General features: G+C 39.9%; 1 protein-coding gene across 2 annotated transcripts; it reads right to left on the minus strand.

The window, feature by feature from the left end:
* Positions 1–3,228: 3,228 nt before the first annotated feature.
* LOC311093551 (vitelline membrane outer layer protein 1-like) lies at positions 3,229–21,845 on the minus strand. Of its 2 annotated transcripts, XM_084131039.1 has the most exons (10): positions 21,723–21,839; positions 21,451–21,639; positions 10,563–10,664; positions 7,603–7,650; positions 6,657–6,787; positions 6,178–6,302; positions 5,933–6,046; positions 5,516–5,697; positions 4,766–4,801; positions 3,229–3,317 (listed from the first exon to the last, which is right to left on the minus strand). In XM_084131039.1, the coding sequence occupies exons 3-8, from the start codon at positions 10,564–10,566 to the stop codon at positions 5,517–5,519; spliced, it is 603 nt and encodes a 200-aa protein (XP_083987165.1). In that variant the 5' UTR covers positions 10,567–10,664; positions 21,451–21,639; positions 21,723–21,839; the 3' UTR covers positions 3,229–3,317; positions 4,766–4,801; position 5,516. The 2 variants fall into 2 exon arrangements, with proteins under 2 accessions (XP_083987165.1, XP_083987164.1); XM_084131038.1 differs by lacking the exon at positions 21,451–21,639 and having other exon boundaries at positions 21,723–21,845.
* Between the last annotated feature and the right edge of the window lie 265 nt (positions 21,846–22,110).

The following is a 22,110-nucleotide window of genomic DNA, read 5'->3' on the forward strand; positions in this document are numbered from 1 at the left end:
AAAACTTTCCCCACTTGAATGGAAGCGGCGAGGTGTCGAACACAGCGTGCGCGCTGTGTTGACAATCTGGCCGTCATCGCCGCCGAATCCAGATCTATACCCAGAAAAGTGATAGACTGGCTGGGGGTTAGAGAGCTCTTGTCCCAGTTCACGGAAAGACCCAGGCTTTCCAAATGACCGAGAAGCGCTGTCTTGTGAGAAACTAGTTCCTCTGTTGAGTGCGCTATAATGAGCCAATCGTCCAGATAGTTCAGAATTCGCATTCCTTCACCTGAGTCTCGACCCGGGCGCGAAAGCGCGGGGGGCGGCGAGCGAATTGAAGCGAATAGCCCTTTATCACTGTGTTTAGTACCCACTTCGACACTCCCGGAATAGCTTTCCATGCATTCGCACTCATAGCTAGGGGTCGAATCGCCTCCGGTTCCCGCCCGCCGCACAGCGCGGGACAAGGAGCCTGTGGCAGTATGTGCGCAAGTCGCGCAGTGGCAGTGAGGGGAGACGGGGGCTCGCTGATAGCAGCAGCCGGCTGAGTGACGCTGTGAGAGAGCGTTGTGTGTGACGGCTCGCGGCGCGGAAGCGGGGCGGGCTCGTGAGTGTTTACATGAGAGTGTGCGTGCTGTGTAGCGGGCACAGGGCTCTTTATTAACACACAGCCGGTGACGGATTGCTCTGGACCCCGAATGTGTGAGACAGAGCGAGCACTGTGTAGGTGTGAGCACTGGGGCGTGGGCACGTGACCTACAACTAACACTCGAGCGGCCGTAGCGTGCTTTATGTGAGTGCGCTCTGTGGGGTACACAGGGGAGATTGTGCTTGTGTGTAGCAATGAACACTGGGACGTGGGCATTTTTACTACACTCATAACACTGACGGCGTGAGCCGAATGACCAGATTTTACACTCTTTATTTGATTTATCTGGGTCGCCGTAAAAACGGCGTTTGTGTGCAGGCGAGAGAGTTGAGAAACTGGCTCGTTGGCTGCGGTGGACACTACTGCAGTAGTCTTTATCAAGGGGACTGGCAGAGGTATACAAGTTAGCTTTGACGGCGGTCCGGCCGCGGCGGGACTCAACCGTCTTTTCCTCTCGACGAGTGCTAGGAGGACTTCGCAGGCTCGGGTTTCAGCGAAACTCTAGGCCGGGGACCCCGCGGGGGTAGCGGCCTGTGCTGGCTGGTGGAGCGGGACCTGAGGAGGTCGGCTTGGAGAACTTGAAGGACCGCCATTGTGTGCAGGGCTGAGGCGGCTTGCCCAGCGGCGGAGAAAGCGCGGCTGACAAACGCCGAAGTAGTCCTGCAGGCCTTAGACGGGAGGGCAGTCTTTGAACGCCATCTAGCGGATGGGGGGCAAAGATGCGCTGCAACCGCCTGTTCGACCGGTGGGATCCGGTCATACCCCTTCTCCGGTAGAAAAGGCGCTGGTCTGGACGCTGGAGCTTGTCGACTGGCGGGCAGGAAGCATCCGTCGAGCCTGTTGGGCGGGGACACCGCTGGCGGAGACCATTCGAGACCCAGGTGCTCGACTGCCAAAGTGAGGAGGCGGAGAAGCTCGGCGTCCACACTGGCGTGAGTCCTGCTGGACGCTCTGGTGGAAGAGGCGGAGCGGACAGAACCGGACCATCCCTCGCTGTCCGACGCCATTAATGAGCACGTGTCCAGTAGCGCGTTGTCATCCGCATCATCCCCTGAGGCGACGGCATCGAGGGCGAGAGCCGTCGGCTGCGCGTTGGGAAGCGGGGGCGGAGAAGGAGAGAGCGAGGCTCGCGGGAGAGGCTCCGGCGAGGCCCTGGCTCGAGTCTCGGGCTCCGGTGGTCGTTGAGAGCGGCGTTTCTTCTTTCGCGGCCCAACGACGGTTGGAGCAGGCTCTGTGAAGAGGGCGAGTCGAGCCCGCAGGGTCGACATCGGCAGCTCTTCACAGAAGGTGCAGCCGCCCGTGGAAAGCGCGACGGCTGCGTGGTCCCGGCCCAGGCAGAGAGCGCAGATAAGATGGCGGTCTCTGTCGCTGAGTGTAGAGCGGCATGAGCCGCACGTGGTGCGAGGCATTTGCAACAACGCCTCCGCTCTTTTAGATAGTGCTGCGGAAGCAAAACACACAGAAAGAGCTTTTGTAAAGGATATCGCCGGATAGCTGAGCTGGCACGGCAGGCTGAAGGCGGCGAGATTCGTCCGGCTTCCTCAGGCTGTCCTAAGCTGGCTCGTTAGCTGTTCCTTGCAGGACAACGGCGACGGCTTCCTCTCAGAGTTCACCGATGCGAGTGCTTCGCTGAAAAGACAGAAATCAGAGAATATAGCCTACGAGCCTTCCTTATATACGCTCTGACGCCGCCCATTCTGGCGGGCTGTGACGCGCGAGGGCGCGCGCGCGCCCTCATTGGGCGTGACGTCACGCCAGGCTCACTGGTAGGCTTAAGCAGTTGCCGCGCGGCAGCCAATGAACGTGCAGTATGCCGCTCTAGCTCAGCTGCCCGCAGCTGCACTGCGTTGACAAAATATGAAATTAAGGATAATTTTTGGCTTCAGTATCTCGAGAAAAGAAGACTTTCCCGCAGCGTAAGCAAGCTTACGCAATACGAGAGAACCTCTCGTAAGAGAACTTTGGTTATGTAAATTAAAACTTATTAATGAAACAAACTCGTTTTATATGTACATTTTATACATTATTTTTGTTATGCAAGTTATAATTTGTAAACTATATATATCTTTAGAAAGGCAAAAAAAAAAAAGGTAACAGGATTGACAATTACACTTTAAAGGGATAGGTCACCCAAAAATGAAAATTCTATCATTGTTTACTCACCCTCAAGTTGTTCCAAACCTGTATGAGTTTCTTTGTTCTGCTGAACACAAAGGAAGATATTTGGAAGAATGTTTGTAACCAAACAGATCTCGGTCCCCATTGACTTCCATAGTATATTTTTTCCTACTATGGAAGTCAATGGGGACTGAGATCTGTTGATTACAAACATTCTTCCAAATATCTTCCTTTGTGTTCAGCAGAACAAAGAAACTCATACAGGTTTGGAACAACTTGAGGGTGAGTAAATGATGACAGAATTTTCATTTTTGGGTGAACTATCCCTTTAATTTAATGTAGTGTTCCTGTAGATTACCCTGGTCATTCTCAGGGAATGAATGAACGAATAAGACAATTTAGTGCAGATGGTCTAAAGTGACTTATTTAGCATTAAATGTAGAGAACGATCTGATGTAAAGTGTTGTGCAAAACAATGCAAAACTACAAGGTTTTGTTTAGGAAGTCTTTATTGCTGATATTTGACAACCATTTCAGCAGAAGTTCAGGAGTCTTCAGAAGAATCAACCTACAAGAAAGAATAAAATAATTTCAACACCAATAATAGGTGGGATGTAGGGGTGTCCCCGACTATGGATTTTCATAGTCGAATCAGAATCGTCATGTCTTGCTTATAGTCGACTAATAGTCGAATCATGTGTATGGGGGTGGAGCTGGGGGCGGGGCTTTAACATTTCAAAGCCGCGATGTACAGAAAATCACACAAAGATATAGAAGAAAATGTATAAAAACATTTTGGATCAATAAAACTAAGAAATAACATAAATAACTCCAGAAAGGCCACAGACAGGATTTGCATTTCACATACAAATCAAATTAAATCGGCTAAATTACCTGTGCAAGCACTGCAGCCTCTATACACCACAACATCGATAAACCGAAAAAATAAACAATTAATTTACTAAATTAAATTAGAACAGAATATACCTTTCTAATAAATAAAAATACAAAACGAAATAAATCAGAATCAAGTCACAAGATGAGCAAATGTGTGCAAAATGCCTAAAGTGCAGGGGAACATATATTCAAAACACAAGCCACAAATAGTTAGATTAGATAACCCTGACAGATCAATAAATAAAATAAAAATAAAGAAACTATTAAAATAACGATAGTAGCCAGAATTTTCAACTTTGTCTTTTTAACTGCAGAAACAAAATGCTAAACTGGAGTGGCAGTCTTTTTAGCTAAAAATGTTCACACTCACAGCATCCAAAAATCAAATTAGAACCGTCTGAAAAGTTTTGAAATCACTTGTACCCTACCTGATCGAGAGAACAAATCCAGTCTTTCACTCTGTCTGTGTCCGTTGGAGTCTTTTCAAATTGTGCGCGCGGATAGATACATTCTAACGTGAAACTTGTTAACGTTGGCCGGCAGAAGTGCGATCATGGTTTTCCTGATGCTAAATCCAGCCTTGGAGAATATCCTTTCTGACGGTGTACATCCACACTTTATATTTTCTTATCCCAGACATTGTTATTTTAAAGATTTAAATCCTTGCCGCCAAGACGCTCCTCTGTCGGTTACGGATTGAAAGTGAAACTTAAATCTGTCACGCGGACGCGGGGTGTTTGGATTTATTCACGCACGTTAAAAAATATTTATTAAAAGCTTATTTCTTTGCACATTTTTATATACAGCATTATCATAATAGGCTGAACATTAACGTATTGACTGAAAACCGGTAGTTCTATGTGAAATCAGACATTGAGCGCCCTCATATAGCCAAAGTGGCATGATCCTCGTTTCATAACCTCTGCGAAGATTCGACCATGAGATCGGTAGTCGAATCAGGCTCCTCCAATCGAAGCATCGAATCTTCGACTATTTGGGGTCACCCCTAGTGGGATGTAAGTGTCCTGATCATCTGGTTAGACTTTAGTTTGTGATAGTGACCAGCTGACTTTGCATTATCCTTCAAAAAAAAAAAAAAAAATTATGATCAATAATTACCATCCATTTGGTCTTCTTGCCATCATCCTCCTACACCTGAAAGAATAAACACATTTAGTTGATCTGCAGTGTGTCAGTCTGAGTTTATTTATTTATTTATTTATTTTATTAGGAGTGCAAAACTTACAACATAGGGTGAACACAGAACACAACAACAAAACACAAAAAAACACAAAAACAACAACAAAACAGCAGTAATAATAACAGCAATGAAAAAAAAAGCAAAAAAACAAAAAAACAGCAACGACAAATAATAATAGTAATAGAAGTATTTAAATAGTAATAGCATGTATAATAATAATGCTAATAATATTTTGTGGTGACGGTAACAGTAATATCAGTAATAATAATAACAATAATGATACTAAGGATGGTGATAAGTTGTGTTGACGGCAATAGTAATATCAATAATAATAATAATATATAACACTGATAATAGTGATAATAATGATTACAATAACAGTAGTGGTACTCATACTAACAAAAAAAATGAAATAAAATCAATAATAACAATAATAATAATAATAACAATAATAACAGCAAAAGTAATAACAACAGTAATAATAGTAATACTAAATGGCGATGATGATAATATTTTGTATTGACAGTACAATTGCAGTAGTTATATCAATAATAATATAGTAACAATAATACCAACAGTAATAATAATAATAATAATAATAATAATATATTTAGTAATGCTAAAGATAAAGATGGGTCAGTCTGAGTTTTTGATTGCGATCACATCACCTTAATCACAGCAGAACATGCGCACGTCATTGAGAGCGGTGTTGTCTCCATTTCCCTGTGGCGGTTCTACCCGGGTCTGTATGCCGCAGATTCCTTTTCCAAGACACTTTGGACTCCATTTGCCCCAGTTGCCCCAGATTGTGCTGTTACCCTCCAGCACATCACCTCCAGTGCAGGTGAACCTGGAAACAATTCAGATGTGACAATATTATGATAAGATATCTAATTGTGCTGTTGGATTGAATGCCGATGGCCTAATCACTGCAATCACGAACAGCAGCACGACTGCGAGTGTGAAATTAACTAAACTATTGATGGAGTCCTTAAATAGTAAAATAAAACCTTGATGGGTAAGAAATGGTGTAAGAGGTATACACTGGTGCTATAAGTTATAACATCTCTTACCCACACACTCACCTGATGTTGTTTGCGGCTGTATCATCTCCCTTTCCTTGGGAAGATTCAACTCTCAGCTGAAAAGATTTCAAGACTCCAGAATGACACCATTGGATATCAGTCCACTCACCCCAGCTGAAGAAAACACAGATGTTGCCTGATCAAATCAATCATTGTCCAAAAATAATAATAAAATAAATAAAAATCCTCAATTTATCTAGCTCAAACACTTAATGCAAGAATTGTTAATAATTTGAGTCCATTACTTTCCTACGCCGGACTCAATTGTGGTGTTCTCCTGGGAGTCTGATGGTCCTTTGGACAGATTGACACAGTGAAGACGAATCCCATTGAGCGCTGTATCATCACCAGCACCAACTGATCTTTTCACCTTAAAACAAATTATGCATTTGGCAGACGCCTTCATCCAAAGCAACTTACATTGCATTTCAAGGTACACATTTACATTCTGATCTGTTCTTGCACTCCCTGGGAATTGAACCCATGACACCAACACATCACATAAAACAACAACAAGACAATCTTCCATTCGAAAAAGTAAATAACCCAACACTTAGTAACATTTATCTTCATGCTCTTCAGTATTACACAGACACTAAATCTTAAGCAGGTGCAGTTCCCTGGAGTAACCTGGAATTAAGTGACATACAGCAATCCACAGTTTTGAACCTTTGAAGTGCTCTTCCACCCCCATATTATTAAATAGAGTCAATGCCCAACTTACCTTCAGACTAAACCCTGAAGCGAACATTCCACTTGGACACATGTCCTTAAACCCCCAAATTCCCCACGTCCCTCCATTTGACACCGTCAGCTGACATGCGTAAGCTTGGCCATTGCAGCATTCAGGATTTTCTGCAGACATAACGCTCACATCACATGCCCAATAATGGCTAGCAGGGAAAACATCATGAAAAAGAAGTGATGCATTGCTACAGCACTGGCCTGAATACTGATAGTTAGATAAATTTTAGATAGACAATCTGCAGAGAATGACAAAGCAGAGATAATACCATCACATTATCAAGTTTATTCTTCTTCTTCTTCTTTTTTCGTTTTATTGGCAACCGCACTTAACAGTGCATTACTGCCATCACCCGGTATTGGATCAGAAACATTCCTATCTCTTAACATTTCTAAGCAACTCTAGGCTTATTGTCTTTCACTTGGGGTTTCTTTTCCTTAACTCAACAAGAGATTTAAGGCTTGTTCGACTTAAACCGGCGCTGCACAGACCGATCGGTTTATGACATCGAAGTACCGCAAGAGCGGTTCAATAGCATAAGGAGCTGTGTGCTCTAATTGCTCTCGCGTACTCTGATGTCATAAACCAGGCCTGTGCAGAGCCGGTTCAAGTCGAACAAGCCTTTAATGATGTATCAGCATGGGCGTTGGAAGCAAAAAATGTGGGTGGGTCATCCTCCAGATTTTTTTTTTATTTGAGTAGATTAGGGGTGTTCCCGAAGCCAATTACCATATCTAAAATCTCTATGCAATAATGAGTGAGAGTAAAAATGAAACGATCGCAAATCCGTCTATGCGTGCATCTTTCAGAAATCCGAGCTTGGCAAGAGTAGCCTAATATCAACTTAATTTAGTAATTTCTCTTTACAAACTTTTAATGAAATGTTGTAGGCTTACTGGGTATACTACTAATATATTTTACTCACTTGTGCTGTTGGTTTCCTGGGCAGACAGTTGCATTAAAACATTGACATCTGATTAGAGAAAAACAATTGCAGATGTATTTAGAATTCAGAAACCCCTGTTTTTAGCAAAACTGTAAGCTGTTAAGTGAACTGCAGTCAGCAACTGCACGATTTCCTCTCAATAATCAGTGGTGAGAAGCAGTAGTTAAGAAAGCATCTGATTATAGCAATGTGGATATATTTGCAATAATATAAAGCCTTTTGTCACTTGGTCGAACATTATTAAAGTTAGAGCTTATTTAGAGATATCAGCCGGATGGCTTAGTGCAGGCGCTAATGGATCCTATGATGTATCTCGTAAATTACCACACTAATAATGCCCAGAATGGCACCAAACTTCTACAGTAGTACAAATAGGTTCTGTACTCATAAAACGAGGCATTGGAAAGTTTGTAAGTACATCAGGAGTTTATTTAAATAACACTTGCCTGACGGCTTATGCTACCGCTAACCCGGACATCGAGGTCACTTCAATTATTTGGGAAAAGCACGTAAAAGTCCTGGCAGAAAGCGATGCATAAGGATGTAGTGTAACAACGAATTATTATTTTTTCCATAGTGTTTACTAATAATTGTTGCAAACTGATACTACCCACAAAAGTGCATTCCTGGAACTGGGCGTCATTACACTACATCCTTATGCATCGCTTTCTGCCAGGACTTTTACATGCTTTTCCCAAATAACGGAAGTGCAGGTGCATTTTCCTTATCTAGGGCTGTCACTTACGATTAACGAGTAATCAGATAATATTTTTTTGTGATAATAAAAGTGAATACCTTTTAAAATGACTTTAAATACATATATAATAACAACACTGATAAAAAACAAAACAAATTTAATACAAGCAAACGACTTTTAAATGTACTGTCATAAACAGAAGAGGACAGATGAGGCAATTAGTAAGTATAAAGCTTTATTCCAGAAGAGAACGAAGAAGAGCGGGGAGGCGACACAGGCGAGTCAACAGGCAAATGATGATCTGGTGTAAACGGCTGGTGTTTCTCTGTGCAGGTGAAGACTTGTTATGGTGGCGGACATACAGGAGAACACAACAGGATACACGAAACAGATGATGGCAGACAAAAGACGGATCAGGTAGGCTAGTTCAGGTGAGTACAAGTAGGGTCTGTAGAGCTTGTCATAGACAAGACCAGTCAATGAGGTGAAGGGAATGACGGTTTATACATGGTGTGTTGATGCGGGCGTGCAGGTGATCAGAACTCGGGTGATTGAGAACGAGTCGGCGGACTGTGGTAATCTGGTGCTAATGGCTGGAGTGATGTGCTGCGTCTCAATTCGACTACTTGTGCTACGCCCTTTAAAGTATTTACTCTTTTTGTGAAGAAAAAGTACTGTAGCAGAAAGTAGACAAGCTTTGGGACATACTACCACGTCATACAATTGCGTCTTTAACGGTTGCTCCTGACACAGTAAACTGGCCTGTCAATCATCTTGTCAAAGATAAAATCCTCCCCATTTAATTTAATTTAATTTCTTATTGGAGAGAAATGCAGTAGCACGTTGATCTGCTGTCGGGGGTATTTCATGCGAGACTATCATCATATTAATGCATAATGATGCATTTAAAAGTTAATAGCCAAACGGATCTTCATAAAAGTCCACATTGTTATTGCATATGAAATATAACACGAATAACACTGAATCATTTTTTTTTATCAGGTTAAACTTTGATTAGTCAACTCCAAACCTCCCACCGTCGTCGTGCACATCAGCCATGTTTTGTAGTTTTTTACCACTTTTTACTCATGTTGCAGGCCTAGTTCCTCCAAAGCACAATGGGTTGTGGGCAATATTAGCTTTTAGAGTGTGCACGGATCCACACTTCGAAAATCCACTGGAAATAGTAGACCACCTGGGGACTTCTGGCATACACTTTTCAACATACTATGCTTTGGGACACACTTATTTTAATCTCACCTACTGTTTAGGATGGATAGTATGGACATTGAGACGCAGGGATGGTGTTTTTGAATCCGTGATGGATTATAAAATCCGCCAGCGGCCTGGTGATTGTTGTTACACTTTACAGCAATATCAAATACTTGTTTCTTATTGGCCAAACAATATTTAATTCAAGTTCATCTTTACTATTTGACGACTTCTTTATGATAGAAATGCTACAGTCATTTCTTGAACAAGAACATGTGGACATCAAAACATGCAAACTCAGAGCGAGGGTTTAAACCTTTATTTTGAACAACAGTTTGCATATTTAAAATAAATACAGATAAATATAGATACTGATGTTTTCTCATGTGTTAGCGTAGGTTTATAAATGATAGCACTATGATATGCTATATTATGATTGTTTTAATATACAGTATTGAGCGGCCTTAGAAAATGATCTAATAATGCGGTTCATGGATTATAGTTCAGGGAATGCACCATTTTATTAATAAACAAAGTGTAATGTCACCAGCTGGAGTGCCCTTGATAGCCACCAGAGGGCACTCCACACCAGACTATCATGTTTCACTCACAAACTACATTACCCAGAACTCACTGCCTGGACTCATCATCACTGACTGCATTCACCTGTGTCTCATCACCCTGTTAGTCTCAGCCTATTTATACCATGTTCACTCATTCACTCAAGTTTTGTTTTAGTGTCACACTGCAATTCCGAGCATTCTCCCTGGTTTCATGTTGCTTGGTTTTTGGATTTCTTTGCCCTGTTTCCTGGATTACTCTTTTGCCTTTGTTTGTTTGTTTGGACTGCCTTCCTGTGCTTGACCCTCTGCTTGTGTTTGATTATGATTCTGGATTAACAGTTAACATTTGCAACCCACAGGAAATCAATCAATAAGCTGTACCATAACTCTTGTATAAGTGTATAACTGCCTTAAATGTGGCTGTTTTCATCGGAGCAAAGCTCAAATATAGCAAGAATTATACTCACACATGATCCCCAGAACACACAGACCTCCAAGAGCCAAAACAAGAGAGACACCGAGGACGATCAGAAGAACTTTAGTCCGCTTTGAGGAAGTAACTTGATTCCCTGTGATTAGAAATCAAATGTGATGATTTCAATAGTACAACAGTGATTATTTTATTAAATATTTAATTGGCAGAATAGTTTGGCTTGAAAACAGTCACAGATCCGTTTAACATTAAAACAAATATTGTTATTTTTCTGTATTTAAAAAAGGGTGTTAGCAGCTCTGATTACCTCACACAGACAAGCTCTAAAATGTCAGAAACTGTTCTGCCTTTTATGTTTAAACTGGCATCGGACAATGACAGACAAGATGTGACAACATGTAGAATGCAACAGGACATTTCTGAATGGTTAGTTGATGAATTTATGTTGCTGATATGGAGTTAACTATCTTCAATTAGCATATTCTGTCATTATAATCTATAAAATCACTTGCGTGGGAACTGTTCTAAGATGCCTACAGAGTGACTTGCTATTGCATTTGTGTTCCATACTGTATTGCATGTGAAAAGACGGATGCGACAGCTTGAGCAGACTCACAAATGTTCTCAACTCTTCATCTTCTCAACATGGATTGCATGTTCCCGGGGGTGGGGTTTATGTAAATTGTAGGGTTAGTGATGTCACTAACCCAGGAGAAATGTTGTGTAGTCCCTACCAGCCGTTTGTTGTAGTCGTTAAAAAAACGATTTCTTAAAGAGCAAATATCTTCCTTTGCTTTGAACTTTGAGCGTTTTAACTTTGCAGATGTTATAAACTGGACTTATGAATTTTCTGTAAAGCTGCTTTGAAACTATGTGTATTGTGAAAACGCTATACAAATAAACGTGAATTGAAATTAATTGAACGCCAAAGATGCCAAAATGTGCTTAAAAGTTTTTCCTCTCTCGCAACCCTTTATGGTAGGTTGGTCAGTGGGTTCATGGGGATTCCCCAGGTGTGCAGTTGCAGTGCATGCCTGCAATGTGCTGCCACCTGGTGGAGTCATCCACAGTTACCATCCAGCACTTGTGAGACAACAGCAGTTCACTGCTAGGGCTTATAGTGCTGCTGGTTAGGCCACCTCCACCCTGCACGCAATGGCGCCCTGCAAGTCTAAGGACTCAAATACACGAGGGTAGTTCTGAGCCGGGTTGATGCAGGAACTGCGCATGATGACTGACCGTGATCAAGTCACAGCACAGGCATCTGGTTGGACGACGTCCACCTTGGTGGCCCAGAAATACCCCTGGCTAAATATTGTAGGGGTGTGAGATATCGACAAAACACACTTTCTCGATGCTCCCATCTCACAAGGTGGCCTTTTTGGTGACGCTGCTGAGGAGTGTGCCCAGCAGTTCTTGGCAGTCCAGAAGCAGGCTGAGGCAATCAAGTGCCCACACCGAAATGCTACCAGGCCATCATGAGCTGCCCCTCAGTCTGTTCCAATGCGGAAAAGAAATCAAGCATTCGGCGTGGCCAGCTCAGCCGTAACATCAAGCCTCCGCAGGAAGATGACATCACCCGTCTCAGCTGCTAATCCTCTAAGCGGTCGGTGAAACACCACCCCTGAGATGGGTGACCTGGATTCAAACTTACATACTCTGTGTGTCAAAAACATACTCTGTGTGAATTCTGTTAAATGTTGAGCACAGCATACAAATATCCACACTATTGCAAATGTGACATTGATTTTATACAACAGTTTCAACAAACGAAAGGTTTTAATATTTAGAGATGTTAATTTTAAACAGTATTGACAGTATTTTTTGCAACACAATAATAGCTCCAACGAAATCCGCAGCAGTGTTGGTGAACGAATCTGCAGCTTTGAACAAATCGTGAGAGTCAATGATTCATTCATAATTACAGCCACTTGCTTGATCGTTACTGAATGAATGAATGAATGACTCGATGACTCACTCATGAAGACTGTGACTTGCCGCCACCTACTGGTGGTTTTAATTTAAAATTTAAAGGGGTCGTTGATTATGATTTCACTTTTCTAACTTTAGTGTGTAATGTTGCTGTTTGAGCATAAACAACATCTGCAAAGTTACAAAGTTCAAAGCAAAGGGGGATATTTTCTTTTAAAAGAAATTGCTTTTTAAGGACTACAACAAAAATGGCTGGTAGGGACTACACAAGCTTCCTCTAAAATGTACATAGACCCCGCCCCCGGGAGCGCTATTTTTAGATTATCAGGACAGAATACGCTAACCAATGACTAGAAGATAACTACACATAAGCTGCACAAATTCATCAATTTCAACCATTCAGAAATGTCTTGTTGCATTCTACATGTTGTCACTTCTTCTTGAGTCTCTCCAACATTGTCTGACTCCGGTTTGTACATAACAGGTTAAAAGTTCTTGAAATTTTCAGTGCATGTCCGTGTGAGGGAAAAGGACACAAGCTGTGCTGGGAGCAGCAGCTCATTTGCATTTAAAGGGACATGCACAAAAACTCTGCGTTTTTGCTCAACCTCAAAAAGTGACAATTTTAACATGTTATAAAAAATCTATCTGTTGGGTATTTTGAGCTAAAACGTCACATACACACTCTGGGGACATCAGAGACTTATTTTACATCTTGTGAAAAGGGCAAACATGCGACGTCAGATAGACATTCAGATCAGGTCTGTATAACGTCCGTCAGTTCAGACCCAAAGGGGTCCCTAGTCAGACGTTCAGATATTAAACCAGTTTTGCACGTCCAAAGGGGTCCCTAGTCAGACGTTCAGATATTAAACCAGTTTTGCACGTCCACAGACGTCAAAAAGAGTCCCTAGTCAGACGTTCAGATTTTGAACCTGTTTTGCACGTCCACCGACGTCCAAAAGAGTCCCTAGTCTAGTTAAGAAAGATACCGAATCACAGTGGTTTAACAGCAAACATGCGACGTCAAATCAGTTCAGACCCACAGTGGTTTGACATGTCCAAATTTCGACAATGAGGTTATTGTCACATCCCTCTCGGATACTCCTCAGAAGCCAGCTGCTAAAAAAACTAAACGCGTAGAATCTAACGTTAGTGGAAACGGAAATGAGAATGTCTTGGCGGCTATTCGTGAGCTTGATTCAAAATTAGACAAAACGTTCCAGAAGATTTCGGCGATTGAAACTACCACCGAGGCAACTTACAAACAAGTCAAAAGTCTAACATCGACGGTGCAACAGCTTATTTTGCATGTTGGCGTGCATAAAGAGGCTCATAAAGAGGATCATCTGGAATCTGAGGTCCACGCTCTGAGAAAGGAAAACAAATCACTGAAAGCAAGTGTACAGGAGTGTAGACGTTACAGTTGGCGATGGTTTCTAAAGTTGCACGGCGTTGCGGAAAAAGACAATGAGGATGTCCAAGGTGTGGTCCTCAACATCTTAGGGAAGATTGCTCCTGGAGTCGGGCTTCAGGACAGTGTCGATGTCGTTCATCGTCTGGGTCCGAAGCGGACGGATGAAAAGACCAGATCGATCATAATTCTCTTCTCACAGCACCGCATTCGTGACATCATTTGGAGTGCTGCTAAAGGTTGCGAGTTTCTAACTGACAATAAACTGCGTCTCTCGGAGCCGCTGTCTCCTGAAGATAGAGCAGCGCGGGACAAGCTTTGGCCTCTTGTGAAGAAGGCAAGGAGGCAACCTTTCGCAACTCATTTGATTTGATGATACTCGGCTGGGACTGCTAATATGTTACATAGATTTAAAGAGACTGCATTAGAAACTGTATGCTCTGATGAAGGCAGATGGGTTTGTGCCGTAATAAAACAAGATAACCCCACCTTTATAGCTTGTTGTGTATATGGACACAACTCTTGTGCATCCAATAGAGTAATGCTCTCTCATCATTTATTTTGGGGGGAGATTTTTATGAATGTATGGACGATCACCTGGATAGATACCCCCCTAGACTTGATAGCAGGATGAATAATGATCTAATTTTCTCCCTGTGCTCCGATCTCTCTCTTACTGATGCATGGCGGTTCTTTAATCCTTCTACAAAAGATTTTACCTGGTCCAATAGAAGTTTATCTCTTAGATCTAGGATTGACTTTTTTCTAATTTCATCTTCTATCCTTAAATATGTAAAAGATGCTTCTCACGTCACTGCCCCCTTATCAGATCATAAATTAGTTGCATAAAATTGAGTGACATCAATGAGAACCCGAGAATGAGAGGCTATTGGAAACTTAATAATACCTTGTTACAAGACAAAATATTTAATAATAGTATCATCAATCTTACCAAATAATTATTTACCGGATCAACCAGAGATAAAATATAAAGCTAGATATATTGCAGTTAAAAGAAGTTTAAGGAACTTAAAGATATTAAACATAAAACTGATTCAGAGTTGGTTAATAGACTTAATGTATTACTAGCTAAAGATAAGATTACAGAAGAAGAAGTGATGTGATGATGTGGGGCTATTTTAATTCCAAAGGCCAAGGGAATAAAAAGGCCTTTAAAAATAAAAATCTGCCTGGGAATTTAACATAGGGGTGTCCAGACTTATGCACCATGTATTTTAAGGAAGAACATTTATTTATTTACGATACATTATTCATTCACAAAGAAAATTGGTGTCCTTAAAGGTTGGATTTTTCCTAATTTTTAAATTAAGGCATTAAGTTCAATTTCCAAAAGATGATTTTTTATTCCTCTTTTTAGTCAACTTTAGCATGGGTGTCTAAACTTATGCATAGCACTGTAGATGAGACATCATTGGATGGGATCCCAGTTAAAAACTGTGTAAAATATCTAGGTATCCATATCACTAAAAATCCAGTTACCAGACATCTTTTAAACTTTTCTGATAAAATGACAAAAACTAAAAACATCTTTAACATCTGGCTTCAGAGAGATCTTTCATTATACGGTAGAGTCCTTTTATCTAAGGTGGAAGGGCTCTCTCGCTTTGTATACCCTGCTCTCTCTCTGGTTATCAATGATAAAGCTGTAAGGGAATTTAACAAAATATTTTTGGATTTCATTTGGGAAAATAGGCCTCACAAATTGAAAAGAGAAGTACTCTCTAATTCCAGAGTTGAATGTGGCCTTGACTTTTTGGATTTTGCTGATACTATAAACACCTTTAAAGTAAATTGGCTGAAAAGATGCCTTGTGAATCCGGTGTTGTTATGGTTTTTCATTCCTAATAATATCGTCAACAAACTCGTGGCATGTCATATTTAAGTGTAACTTTTTACCAAGCAAGTTACCCATTTCCTTATCGAACTTTCAAAAGCAATGTTTTGTCCATAGCTTTTCCCCCCACAAAGTTCTCCTTTGGAATAACACAGATATAACCGTAAATCTCTCTTTTTTCCTAGATGGTTTAACAATAATTTTAATTGCATTCTATCTGTCTTTGATGATTCTGGTCATATTCTAACTTATAAGCAATTTTTGAATCTCCATAACTTTCCAGTTCCACCAAAGGAATATAATACCAAAGCTATCCCAGCAGGCTTAATTCAATTAATTAAAAATCACCTTAACTTAATAGTGTTTATCCGCTTGGGTGAGATAGATTTTTTAGATCGAAAATGCAACAACAGATATATTCAATTTTTCAAATGAAGAGAAAGATTACTCCAAGGGGTAAATTCTATTGGGGATCCCTTGTAACAAACGTAATTTGGAGAAAGGCCTGGCTTTTGCCTAGTAAATTGTGTGTATCCAACAAAGTTAAGGAAATTCATTATAAAATTCTTCATAAAATCTATCTGTTAACTCATCCATCTCTAAATATTCTGATATTGATGAGGCTTGCTCTTTTTGTGGTTTTGTTGAGGAAACTGTCACCCATTTATTATGTGAGTGTAATGTAACAGATTGTGGGCTGAATTAAGTGCTTTTGTTTTTGGCCCTACAAATGTGACCCACACCTTCATTCTCAAAGAGGTTATCTTTTATCATGAAAACCCAAAGCTGATGTCCCTTGAACATGCTGTTAATTTCCTTATCTTGTATGCAAAATTCTTCATCCACAAACAAAAATGGTTTAAAGGGTTAGTTCACCCAAAAATGAAAATTATGTCATTAATGACTCACCCTCATGTCGTTCCAAGCCCGTAAGACCTCCGTTCATCTTCGGAACACAGTTTAAGATATTTTCCCCATTGAAAGTCAATGGACGGCATACTGTCCATGTCCAGAAAGGCAATACAGACATCATCAAAGTAGTCGATGTGACATCAGTGGCTCAATCCACTATTCATTTCCTTCTCTCTGGGCCTCGAGTGAGTTCACGTAGTGTAATAGCGCAGCGCGTCTGTGTTGCACGTCACCACGTAGGCTCACTATTGGCCGACGCTGGTCATGTGTGATGCGTGTGACGTACAACACAGACGCGCTACGCAAAAACACTACGTGAACTCACTCGAGGCCCAGAGAGAAGGAAATGAATAGTGGAATAAAGTCGTTATTTTTGTTTACTTTTTGCGCACAAAAAGTATTCTCGTCGCTTGATAAACTTAAGATTGAGCCACTGATGTCACATGGACTACTTTGATGATGTCTGTATTGCCTTTCTGGACGTGAACAGTATACCGTCCATTGACTTTCAATGGAGGAACAGAAAGCTCTCGGACTAAATCTAAAATATCTTAAACTGTGTTCCGAAGATGAACGGAGGTCTTACGGGCTTGGAACGACATGAGGGTGAGTCATTAATGACATCATTTTCATTTTTGGGTGAACTAACCCTTTAAGTCTTCTTTGAGCTTCCCTCTTTTTCTTGCTGACCTTAATTCTTTTATTTCATCCCTTAGACTTATAAATAACAAAAATATAATTGTATGTATAATTACATAATGTGCTGTATGCAAATCCAGGATATTTATTTATTTATTTTCGTATCATTATTTGTTCACTGAGATACAACCTTGCTTCACTTCCCTGAGCTTGTAATTATGTGTAAGTTCTGCAATAAACTTACAACGTGCTGTTTTTACATGAACATATCTGCTATAGTTTAGCTTTTCCCTAACTATATTGCAATACTGAGATGAGTAAAAATCAACTGAAATATGTTAATGAAATATATGTTTAAATAAAATGCAACGTTTTAAACATATTAAACTGCAAATATGAATGTTTAGACAATACTATTGAATCCTTAACTTTGAAATACGTATGATAAAATTTATGCTTTTTACAAAGAAAGATTACACTTGGAATAGTTAAAATTGTGTGTTGTATTGTGTGAATAGTGTTTTATTAGTGACAAAATTGGGGAGAGGATTCAAACCTTTCTGAAAATACAGTATGATAATTAACTGCACAATTACTAGAAATGTTTACCTTGGATATTATACAATTTGCATGCATAAAAATTTGTTTAACTTTAAACCAAGTCTGTAGAATAGCCCATATAGCCTATTTGAGCAGGATTTGTTTCCAGGTATGACTGTGTACTCAAAATGTGCTATATATATATATATATTTTTTTTTTTTCTTGTCAGCTGTCTTCTGTCTAGCTAAAATGATTTCTGAAATACTCTTAGAGCTAAACTTTAGGAGTCCTAAAATTAGGACTGACACACCCATTATAGGTGTTAGCAATAATTTAGTTGTTGTTGCTAGTTTGAGTCGAGAAATACACATTTATCACTAATCTGTGTGTGCATTTTCCATGCAAGTTGACTCATGAAACCATTTGTTTATTATATCGCAATCGCATATCTCAATCGCAATATTGACCTCAATAATCGCAATATGATATTTTCCCCAAATCGTGCAGCCCTAGCCAAAAGTATATAGATCTCTTCGCACTGACTGCTCAGTACAGCAGAGGCAGGAGCTCCACACTGGGGTTGCTCGAGTTATATGGGCACACAACTTGCTACAAGAGCTATATCCATTATTACGAACAATAATATTTGACAAATTTTGTCTTTCAGATTATGAAAGTGTTCAAAGGTCAATCTCAAGATACTCTGGGAGGTCTTTCTCGGAGCAGAGCTATCAAATGGGCACAGAGGTTTGTTTAATCGATTCCAGAAAACAACAGTGTCCCAAGCCTCCAAATCTCTTTAATCCACTCTCACCCATGCTACAGTTCCTGTAGATTACCACACACATGTCATTTCTAAATGGTGAATTTTGTTTCTTCAGGCTCTTTACCAATCGGCTGATGGCACAACTCAATATGAAGGGGAAGTGGAAGAAGCAGAAACTGCCTCCGGAGATGACTAAAACTTTTGAAGCAATTACACAGCTGTCTGGCCAAAACCAGAAAAGGAATCTGGCCTTAAATCTGAATTTAAATGGCAACTGAATGTTCAATAAAGCTTGACTAAGAGACAAATGATGTTAGTATTATTATAATAAAATTATACCCAATTGGATTTTTTTAAACTGGTAACCTACTGAACAAACTTAAAAAAAAAATGCTAATTGAAAAGCATATGCTACAACATGTATAAAGTTTAAAAACACAATTAAGTAATTTCTTTGTTTTTATACTTTAAATAGATCTCCAGTTTAACTGACTTTTTTTTTTTCATTGTTCTATTTTAATTAAAAGCACTCAGATAGACAAAAGTGAGGGTAAGCATTAAGACAAATCATTAAGACAAAGTTATTCATTCAAGGGCTGTGAGTATTTTCTCTTTGCCTTTTGTTTGATTCACATTAATGGTGCAATCGTCAGAGGTTTATTAGACTGAATGCAGATCAAATAACACCATTCTCCCCTTTTCTCCAAACTATTTACAACAAACTGCTTCAAATGTCTATGTGTTGTTAGCTATCGGTGCGTAAGCACAGCAAGTAAACAGTGAACAGCGTTCGTGATTCTTTAACTCCGCCCACACGGCACGCCGGAGTGGAGTTAAAGAATCACGAGCGCTGTTCACTGTTTACTTGCTGTGCTTATGCGCCGATAGCTAACAACACACAGACATTTGAAGCAGTTTCCAACGCACGACCGTGAACCTTTATCGTTGGGACTGCTCCATCCTTAAGCATTAGACGATCTGCAAATCCGGCGTCGAACTGGGGTTTGTTTATAAAACAATCATCGTCGAAATGCAGGGAACAAACAGTCTTGCACAACTCCGTTGATGCTCTGGAAAAACAAACTCCATCCACTGGTCCCATTAACGCTGGGTTCTTTGGGAATCTTGTGCAGGGTTGTCTTGCCCTGGCAACCAAAAACACACTTCTTTCTTTGACATTGTGCTAAAGCCGAGCACAGCGCTTTGATGGGCGTACTGCTTTCGCTCTCTTGCTCTGGTCTACGAGTGCGCGCGCGCCCTTCCGGGAGAAGTGCCCTTTGGACCCGTATAAGGAAATTCCGCCCCATCTGACGTCACACAGGCCCATACTCGAAAAAAACTTTCCGAAACTTGTGACAAACCGGAAGGAGTATTTTTGGCACAGAAATACTCCTTCAAACGTACAACTTAATTTTTGAATCTTTGTCCATGTTTAGCATGGGAATCCAACTCTTTAACAGTGTAAAAAACTCAGTATGCATGAAATAGCATTTCACCCCCCCCCCCCCCCCTTTAAGGGGGCAAATATTGTCAAAGGTGAGACTGGAGAGTGGGGGTACGCAGAAGGTTGTTGAAAGCCTTAGAGGGCATGTCAGTCTAAAAAGTTTGAGAACCACTGATCTATATGATATCCATTTAAACAACATAGACTAAACAATATATGGACTGAAATCGCAAAATGGCCTTAAACTATATTAAATTGTGACCGAGACTTATCAGCAATGAACAGGGTAAGTGATTTTAAACCATATTGCTAGAAAGCACAATTTGAAAATTGACAGTTAATTTTCTCTTCTGCTATCTTACAAAATGGTTATGCATGTTTGTTTCTATTTCATATCAAAACTGACATGTGAAATAAACTGCACCTTGTGAAAGAGCACCTTGCTGCATGCTTTCAAAGCAGAAAAAAATTAATTGCTCAGACAGAAACTTTCAACTTTGTAAATAGTTTTGGAAATCTGAAGATTTCATTATGAAAATATTTGTTCATGGCATGTAGTAAAATTTTATGAATATGAATTTATGCATAATATGAATTCCTACAGTATTTCTAAATTATTTGTTAATGATATTGAGTATTTTCTGTAATAAATAGTTCATAAACCTTTGTTTGACTAGTTTATTCTGAACCCACTCAATAAGTGCTGTGTCGCGCCACACCGCCCTGCGCACCACAAGTAAGTTATCAACCTATGGGAAACACTGGTTTGATATGTCATTTTTCATGAAGGTTGACAGGCAGAAAGGTTCTGTTATATCTTTGTTTTTACAAAACATTTATAATTTTTTAATGTTTGTAATCTGTGCAAACATCACATTTAGCTTAAATTAAATGTCTTGCTTTGGTCTACACTGGAAGTGTTCTGTTTGCTCTGCTAAACTATAATTACTAAAACTAAAACTGAAGCTAAATAAATAAAAACTAAATAGAAATGTGTTTACAAAATAAAAACTAAACTAAAACTAACAAAACCATTAATAAAACTTACTAAAACTAAAACTAAACTGAAATTTAAAGCAAAATTGAAAATGATATTAAAATAAAAACTAAATTAAAAATGCAAAACCATAATGTGTATAGATAGATAATGTAGAAAAAGTCACAAAATCTTGCTGAGATGAAGGGAACCCTGTTATTTTAACTAAGGAATAGTCGATCAGGATCATATTGACTCCACACACAATATGAGGGTTAAATGATAGAGTTGATTCCCAGGGAACACATGAATAGATAGAATGTATGTCTTGATTGTAATGTAAGCCGCTTTGGACAAAAACATCTGACAAATGTGTAACTGTTGAATGAACCAAAAAAAAAAAAAAAAAAAAACTTATTTACTTTTTAAATTTACTTTCATACCTCCAAAACAAGTTTTGTTCAATAAATGCAGCAGCAGATGCTGAATATGTCTTCTGTATTCTTGGTGGGGGGAGGGTCTAACTGTGCATGTGCAGTATGAGTGTCATCATCACTCTAGCTTGTTTCTGATTGAAGAAAAATGACATGTTGCAACCATCCCCTGTTGCAACTGTCCCAGTCTCACAGTAACTGCAGTCAAAAAAAAAAAAAACCCAGTGCTAAATATTAGAAAAATAAATTCTAATGAATACTGATGATATTCCCAGCCTTACCTTTGTGTTGAGAGCGTTTTTCATCTGAAGAAACTGTTGTAAGTTTGAAATCAGTATTTTCATAGACTGAATCCATTTCATGAGCCTGACAGAAGACGTGTCCACTGAGACTTCGAGTTTGTTCAGAATAAGGAAGTCACATAAAATGTCATTCACATTTATACAGACAGGAAATAATGAAGTAATGAGTCTGAAAAACAGATCTAGCAACTAATATTTAGACAGCCAAAACGTTTGTGTTAGTTTTTATCTCCTGCTGATATATAGCTCTTGGCACCTAATTAGCTGGAAGAGAGAAGAGAGAAGTGAGTGCATTGATCTGAATAATTAAAGGATTAAAACGAATTCAAGAGAATAAAGAAATAAGATTGGTAAAAACTTCTCGGTC

Source organism: Abramis brama, assembly GCF_963993115.1.
Source record: "Abramis brama genome assembly, chromosome: 12".
NCBI lineage: Eukaryota > Metazoa > Chordata > Actinopteri > Cypriniformes > Leuciscidae > Abramis > Abramis brama.

Bases quoted from the DNA above. Each gene is read 5' to 3' on its own strand.
- LOC311093551 (XM_084131038.1), bottom strand. From the start codon at position 21,798: ATGGATTCAGTCTATGAAAATACTGATTTCAAACTTACAACAGTTTCT. The intron at 6,788-7,602 runs GTGAGTAAAATA...TTATGTCTGCAG, and splicing joins CCAGGAAACCAACAGCACAA to AAAATCCTGAATGCTGCAAT. The intron at 6,047-6,177 runs GTAATGGACTCA...TGTTTTCTTCAG, and splicing joins ATTGAGTCCGGCGTAGGAAA to CTGGGGTGAGTGGACTGATA.